This window comes from Arvicanthis niloticus, chromosome 5, assembly GCF_011762505.2.
Source record: "Arvicanthis niloticus isolate mArvNil1 chromosome 5, mArvNil1.pat.X, whole genome shotgun sequence".
Classification (NCBI taxonomy): Eukaryota; Metazoa; Chordata; class Mammalia; order Rodentia; family Muridae; genus Arvicanthis; species Arvicanthis niloticus.
The window spans coordinates 557,809-566,177 of record NC_047662.1 but is presented as its reverse complement, the minus strand read 5'-3'; the positions used below and the strand labels follow the sequence as shown (position 1 = coordinate 566,177).

Sequence of the window (8,369 nt, the reverse complement as noted above, 5' to 3'; positions counted from 1 at the left end):
TCGGTCTGTTTGACCTGCAACTTCTCTTCAGGAGTGCAGAATAAATCAATTTTCACCAAGTCAAAGCCTCGCCTCAGACTTTCCTAGTGGATGCCATTTACTCCAAAGATCCACAAGCTCGGGGTGAAGTACGTTTCTGTCCTTGTGCCCGGCCTCTTGGTCAGAGCGGGCGGGACGCTCTTGCTGGCCATGAGAGGCCAGCATCCGATAGAGGGACCGACCAGAGTTCTCATCAACTGTGGCAAGGGCCTGTCCCAGGACCACTGTTCAACACCTGCTTATGGTAGGTCAACACTCTCACGCCCGTGGGATGCGGCCCAGAGAGGGTTAAGGGGGCGGGACATGGGGCAGCCCCGCCTTTGCCGCTGGGTCCGAGCGCACACCGGCGTGGGCGTGAGGCGGGTCGGAGCGGGTGGCGGCGGAGGGCTCTGCGTGGGGCGAGCGCGGCAGCGGCTGCGGCGGCGCGGCCCGCGTGACCCTCCGCCGCGCCCTGTGCGCTCGCGAGCCCGCGCCCCGTCGCGCCGGCCCAGCCGCAGGATGCGCGCTCCGCCGCTGCTGCTGCTGCTGGCTGCCTGCGCGCCACCGTCTGGCGCCGCTGTGGACCCGACGCCGCCGGGCTGGGAGCCGGCCCCCGACGCGCCCTGGTGCCCCTACAAGGTGCTGTCCGAGGGCCCAGAGGCGGGCGGTGGGCGCCTGTGCTTTCGCAGCCCCGTTCGGGGCTTCCGCTGCCAGACGCCGGGCTGCGTAACGCTGGCCTCGGCGGGTGGCTCGCTGCGCGCCCACGTCCTGCGCAATCGCAGCGTGCTGCTGCAGTGGCGCCTGGCTCCTGCCGAGGCGCGCCGCGTGCGCGTCTTCGCGCTAAACTGCTCGTGGCGTGGCACCTATACGCGCTTCCCGTGCGATCGCGTGCTTTTGGGTGCCTCCTGCCGCGACTACCTGCTGCCCGACGTGCACGACAGTGTGCGCTACCGCCTGTGCCTGCAGCCGCTGCCTCTGCGCGCCGATCTCGCCGCCGCCCCGCCAGAACTGGCTGAGTGCGTGGAGTTCACCGCTGAACCGGCAGCTATGCAGGAGATCGTGGTGGCCATGACGGCGGTAGGCGGCTCCATCTGTGTCATGCTGGTGGTCATCTGCCTGCTGGTTGCCTACATCACCGAGAACCTCATGCACCCGACCTTCCGGCGACCCAGTCTGCGCAGGCAGCCCTGAAGCGCAAGGCGACCCGCCCACCTGGGTTCCGTCTGCCAAGTGCACTGAGACCCTAAGGCCCTCTCTCTGCTTTTCTCTCATTCCCTCTCCTTCTTTAAGATCCCCATGGAGGGCCTAATGGAAACTAGCCCATGCAGGGACCTTGGCATCATCCCACGACCTTGCCAGCCCCAACTGGGTATCTGCTTTCCAGACTCAGGCCTCAGACTGGCCCATAGGCCTGGGCTAGAGGGTCAATGGCAGCCAGGGGTCTTCTCCATTTCCAGAGGCCTTTATAGGGCCGGCCAGAATATACATTCTCTTCTGGCAATAACCACTGGCACCCAGGATCATGAACCTGAACTTTCATCCTGTGCCAGGTTGTCAAAGCTTGGCCGTGATTGTTGCTTGGTCACTTTGTGCTTTGCAGATTGGGAGGAGTGACCTCTGGAGCCTGTACCCACCCCACCTTACCCCAGTGGGCTTAGGTTAGCTTTGTGCCTTAGTATCTCTGACCCACAGCAGGAGCCACCCATCATCCCTCAGCTGTCCATGGGGATTGTGGCCCTGTGACTGGCTGGCTTATGCATGCATCTGGTCAGAGTCCCGTTGAGGACACACCATCATTGAGACTTTCAGGAGCCTGGGGCAAGGGTTCACAGGCCCTGTTTTGTCTTCCTTTGTGGGTGTCCAAGAAGCTAAGAGCCATGATGTAGCTCAGCAGGCTGGGCCCAATGTCCAGCTGCTGCATCCAGGGGTGAGTGACCTCCACCTTAGGAGGCTGGGGATTCACTCTTTCCTTTTGCTTGTACTGCCTTGATTAGGATTTTCCCAGGGTGGGGGTGGGGGTTGGGAAGACAGCTGAGGGATCCTGAGGGCTGAAGGAAAGCTGCCAGCCTTGCCCAGCCAAATCCTTAACTGTGGTCTGGATCCCAAGCCTCAACCAACCTAGGAAACCTCAGTGGCCACAGTGCTACTTCACTAGCCCAGTTCTTCTCACACTACCGCCTGAGATCTGACCCCAGTGATGTTGCCCTTCCATCTACACGGACAGAGACTTCCTGGTAGACACAGGCACCTGGCTGAGGTCACCCAGCCACCTTGTGATATTGGGAAAAGTGAGGCATTGCCCCTGTGTCTCTGAGCCTGGGCTCTGACCACTGGACTTACCCCTGGCAATTTTTCCTCCCACTCTCACCCCAGCGACCATGACGACCTGAGCCCTGGCTGGCAGCACCCGTGTCCTACCTCTCTGTCTTTGCTCTGCCCGTTCCCTGTGAGGCACTGGTTAGTTGCCAGCATCTAAATGTCCATCACCCTCAGACCAAAATCACTGTCTTGTGTGTTTATTTGGGATGTTGGAAGGGAGGCTATAGGGAAGGGAAGGTGGATTCAATTCCTCCAAGGGCCTCAAGCATTAGTCCAGTGGCTGGCCTTGAACTTTTCCCATTTGGTATGGGAGATCAGCCCCAGGCAGTGTTCATTGGCATGCTGACTTTATACAGTTCTGGCGGGAGGATAGGCAGGGTGTCCATAGCTTGCTTGTCCACCCTCAGACCTTGGGATAGTATCTATCTCTTTCTAGACCAGCTGTGTTGTGCGGGGGTTGGGGAGGTGGAACTAGCAGTGGTTAGAAATAGCCTCGACACACAATAATGACCCATTTGAGCTGTGACAAGCAACAGTTAGGCAGCTTTAAGAGGGGGTACCCTCCCCAGCATGGGGCTTCCCTCTGCAGTGTTAGAGTTAAGGGTAGGAGTAGGCAAAGAATGAACCTGAGCTACTGTGTGAGCCACTCACTCTCCATGCCTAGAATGTTCTTGGGACTCTTAAGCTCCTGTGACCCTGAGAAAGGCAAAAGTACAAGATAGGAATGAGCCAGATCTGATGAGTGAGTCATCTAGAGGGGTAGGAGGAAGGTTGGGGGTGTAGTGATGTGTCTGGACTTGTCTGAGGGGTGGAGGACATAGTAGGTTGTCTAGACAGCCAGAGCAGAAATGGGAGAGGTTTGCAGTCCAGCTTTTCTTTCACTGGTGTTCTTTGGGGATGTTTATGAGGTGTGTTCTGGTATCTTCAACCTGCATGGCCAGGAGCTGGCACTCTGGAAGTGTCCTGTCTGAAGTGCCCTAGCTCCCTAGCCACAGTCTGACCCAAATATGAACAATTTACACACACACAGGCTGAGCATGGTGGCACATACCAGCACTAAGGAGGCTGAGGCAGGATGATTACAAATCTGAAGGTCACTTGGATGTAACAGTGAGGCATTGCCACCAAAACTCAAAAGTTAAAAAAAGAAAGAAAGAAAAGAAAAATCCTATTTCTACTTCACTTCCAGGTATTAACTCAATAGAAAATGAAAGTGTTTGTATGCACTGTTCACACACAGATGCTCATGGCAGACATGTGAGGTATTTGTAATAGCCCCAGACTAGAAACAGCCCAAATACCCATATGCAGGTTGTTGATCAAAATATGGTATGGCCAAACAGAAGAAAGCAACCAGCAATAGACAGCAGGAAAACTGGGAAATAAGGAACCTGGGCATGATGGCACACACCTTTAATCCCTGCACTATGGGAGCAGAGGTAGGTTGATCACTGAGTTTGAGAAACCCTGTCTCAAAAAAAAAAAAAAAAAAAAAAAAAAAAAAAGAAAGAAAGAAAAGAAAGAAAGAAAGGCCAGACAAAGGGACAAAGGAAGGAGGACACTGGTCATGTGAGGGAGATCAGGATGTCAACGTCCTTCCCAGGTATATATATCAACTTTGAGGCTTATCTGAACTGCATGAGACTGTAATTCTAAAATATGCAGATTATAGTAACGGGAAGCAATGTTAATGTTGTCTGGAAGATGATTGAGAGTTTGAAGAAGAGAAGGCAGGAAAAATTACAAAGTGTTGTATAAAAAATGCTTGAGGCAGCCGGGTGGTGGTGGCGCACGCCTTTAATCCCAGCACTTGGGAGGCAGAGGCAGGTGGATTTCTGAGTCTGAGGCCAGCCTGGTCTACAGAGTGAGTTCTAGGACAGCCAGAGCTACACAGAGAAACCCTGTCTCGAAAAACAAAACAAGAACAAAAAAGAGAAATGTTTGAGGTTGATAAATGTGTTTTGTTAATTTTACAGGTATTTCCATATAGATAACCAAGTTTTATGACTTAAATACTATACTTGTGATTTATTAGGTTAGTTGTCTTATTCAAGCTCTTGTCCTAGCCAGGCATGGTGGCATTTTAATCCCAGCACTTGGGAATTTGAAGCCAACCTGGTCTACATAGTGATTTCCAGGCAAACCAAGGCTACATAGAGAGACTGTGTCTTTTAAAAAAAAGAACAAACAAACAAAGAAAACCCAAATCTGTTAGGGCTGGAGAGATGGCTCAGTGGTTAAGAACACTCACATATATAAAATAAAATAAATCTAAAAAAACAAAGAAAAGGCTTCATGTAAACTTTTAGTTTACAAAAAAAAAATTGTCCTGAGCTGGGAGGTGGTAGTGCACACTTTTAATCTCAGAACTCTAGTAGATAAGCAGACATAGGCAGATGAGGCCACTCCGGTCTACAGAGTGAGCTCCAGGACAGCCAGGGCTACACAGAGAAACCCTGTCTTGAAAACAAAACAAAACAAAAAAAATTGCCCTAGGTGTTGAAGAGTTGGCTCATCATTTAAGAGCACTGGTTGCTCTTCCAAAAGATCTGGGTTAGATTCCCAGCACCCACACAGTGGCTCATAACCATCTATAACTAAAGTCCCAGGGGATCTGATGCCCTCTTCAGTTCTCGGGGTGTACCTGGCATACATATATAGATGTACGTGCAGGCAGAACACTTACATACATAAATAAAAGAGTTTGTCAGCTTAGGTATCAGTGAGAGAAAGTCCAATTCTACAGTCTTAGTAGTGTGATTACTCGGTGTGTACAAGGCTGTGATATCACTTAGTCCCCTCCCATATGGTCTGGGAGCATTCGGTTGAGGGCTTGTACAGAGACAGTAAATTTTGTTTTGCTTTGTTTTGGAGTTAGGGATTCATGTAGCCTAGGCCGGCCTCAAGCTCTGTATAGCTGACATTGACCCTAAACTGATTCTCTTGCCCTCACAACCTAAGTACTGAGATTATAAGCATCATCTTACCCAGACTGAGACAGCAGGCCTATGCATACTGAAAAGGGATGGGGTGCAGCTCAGCGGTAGAATTGGTCAGCATGTGTAAGGCCCTAGGTTTTACCTGTGTGGTGTGTATATGTATCGTGTGTGTGTGTGTGTGTGTGTGTGTGTGTGTGTGTGTGTGTATGTATGTATGTATGTATGTATGAACTCAGAGTCTATAAGCAGGGCATATAGTTCCAAAAAGAACATTCAGAGACATAAGGCAAGTTGAATATATTGTGGTGCTGGGAGCAGACACAGGACAGTGGACTAAGGAAGCAGGAGGGGAAGCCTTTCTGAAGGAAAGGACATCAGTTGTAGCTCAATTAGTGACTAAAGTAACTGAGGACAAGCAGGACAGGTGAGGTAATGTCTGCAGAAGAAATAATGGACGGGAGCAGCATGTATATTAGAGGGAAAGGCATGGGATGAGCAGTGTGTAGCTGCTCTGCCATTAAGTTCTAAGGTGGAGGAGACCCTGACCGGTGCCAAGACATAATGCCGAGAATATCAGGCTGATGTGTTATGAGCGCATTGGAAAACCACAGAGGTTTTCATATTCACTGTGTAAATGGGTCTGTTATTACTTGGGACTGCAAATGGAAAGGGATCTTCATCATGATCTAAAGAAAATCTTTAAGGTATGAAAGCATTGTGTAAGAGCAGTAGCCAGTTCTCTTAACTCCCTGCCAAGACTCCTCCCAGTTTCCATCCCAGGCCCTTCAAATGTTTCTCCCAGCCATTCCTCCCTCTGTTCCCAAAAAGTCTGCTTAAACAGTCCTTTCTCCCAGTATTCCCAATACCAGCAGCTCCAAACTATAACTGTTGTAGGCTGCACCATGATGTCTTCTGCACCAACTACCTTCTCGTCTCACCCTGCTAGCCCAATCCCTATTTTCTCTGCCTCAGCTGGCTTTTTTAAAATAACTAACCCCATTCCCAGAAATCCAAGAAGCAACCAACACTGAAGGTCATAGGGCCAAGCAGTTCTGACAGCTAAGAATTATTAAATGGCCAGTTGACTAGCAACTGGGGATCCTTTAAAGGCGCAGGCACACAGGATAACTCACACTACAGCAATCAGAACACCCTTAATCCTCTTCTCAAATGACTGTCCAGCTTTACTTTCACCTCCTGTTTGATAAATGTTCCTTGGACTTTGGCCCCACATACATATTTTTTGTTAGTTTTTTAGAGACAGTGTCTACCAGCTAGGTGGAGTGGTGCAGGCCTTTAATCCTTGGGAAACATAATGCAGGCAAATCTCCAAATTTGATGCCAGCCTGATCTTCATAGGGATTTCCAAGGCAGAGCTATTTAGTAAGACTTTGTCTGGAAAACACCAAAGACAAGACAAAAAGCCAACTAAACAAAACCCAGAATAAGAAAACAAAAAATGAAGGTATTCACTGCCACCCTGGCCACAGAATTTTATAATAATACATATGGTAAAAATGGGGAAAAGTGTCCTCATTAGTTCCTCAAATCCCCAAGTCCTACAAAAACACATGCTGCTTTATACTGTTCCCTTGAACATATCAGAGGGGCACCTAAAGATTTTGGCACCTAGTTTGTAACAGGCCCCCAGACTTTAGCTCAACTGATGCTATGTTAGAGACACCACTCTGCACTTAAAACCCAGCACCTGGGCTGGAGAGATGGCTTAGTGGTTAAGAGCACTGACTGCTCTTCAAGAGGTCCTGAGTTCAATTCCCAGCAACCACATGGTGGTTCACAACCATCTGTAATGGGATCTGGTTCCCTCTTCTGGTGTGTCTGAAGAGAGCAGTGGTGTACTCACCTACACAGAATAAATAAGTCTTAGAAACAAAACAACCCAACACATAGGCCTCAACAGCTACAGCGTTCTCTTATAATCTAAATAATAGAAGCAAAACAAACAAGAAGCCCAGTACATAGGCCTCAACACCATTCATAATAGAAACAAAGGCATAGTCCCTTAGTCCCCAAGTAAAAAGTTCCTAAATGTACTAGTCTTGCTTTTTGGCTTCTATACTTCTATAGATCTGCCTCTTGCTAACTGAAGCATGCCAATTAAGATGGTTTTTATACATAAAGTCAAAGAGCTGTAAGGCTCAAGGTTACATGGTTTGGGCAAGTTCTCTGTGCAGCTACCAGGCAAAAAATAAAGACTTTCTTTTTGGCTTTAAGAGTGATGGTCTCTGTGGTCTTACAACAGGTTTTCTCCTCATAAACACAAAGAACAATCATGGCAGACTTCAATATTAATGAGGATGTTTATATTGGGAAATTTGGTTTCTTTTAAAAACACACAAAATAGGGCTGGATAGATGGCCCAGGAGTTAAGAGCACTGACTGCTCTTCCAAAGGTCCTGAGTTCAATTCTCAGAAACAGCATGGTGGCTCATAACCATCTGTAATATATCTGATGCCTTCTTCTCATGTGCCTGAAGACAGCTACAGTGTACTCATATACATAAAATAATTCTTTTTTAAAAAACCAAAATGTGTTTGTTTTAATCCCAGGTGTGGGATATGAAGCTGAGACAGGTTGTCCACAACAGATGACTATGATTTGCCTTGTGCTCTTGCAGGGGAGTAATTTTGACAGCTGCAGGTAGTTTCTGCAATTGAGTGATGTTTGGAATTCTGGAGATATTTTAGAGAGCATATAAATTTCAGAGCCTCCACAGGTGGGTTGTGGTTGGTTGTTGGTTGTCAGCCATGGGTTTATTAAGTAGTTGTATGCAAAGAAACCAACAAGAAGAAATTAGAAATCCTGATAAGATTGTATGGAGGCGGGCTGGAGAGATGGCTCAGTGGTTAAGAGCACTGACTGCTCTTCCAGAGGTCCTGAGTTCAATTCCCAGCAACCACATGATGGCTCATAACCATCTGTAATGGGATCTGATGCCCTTTTCTGGTGTGTCTGAAGACAGCAATAGTGTATTCATATACATATAAATAAATAAATCTTTAAAAAAAAAGATTGTATGGAGGCTAGAAGCTTCCAGGACTAGGCCTAGGCTAGCAGATGGAGGTAGTAAG

At 48.6% G+C, this 8,369-nt stretch overlaps 1 protein-coding gene across 1 annotated transcript; it reads left to right on the top strand.

Moving 5' to 3' along the window:
- Positions 1–396: 396 nt before the first annotated feature.
- Positions 397–2,518, top strand: Fndc10 (fibronectin type III domain containing 10). Its single transcript, XM_034501554.2, has one exon. The coding sequence runs from the start codon at positions 538–540 to the stop codon at positions 1,207–1,209; it is 672 nt and encodes a 223-aa protein (XP_034357445.1). The 5' UTR covers positions 397–537; the 3' UTR covers positions 1,210–2,518.
- Positions 2,519–8,369: the final 5,851 nt, after the last annotated feature.

What these genes read in the sequence shown, in the direction of transcription:
- Fndc10 (XM_034501554.2), top strand. Translation starts at nt 538, where the DNA reads ATGCGCGCTCCGCCGCTGCTGCTGCTGCTGGCTGCCTGCGCGCCACCG.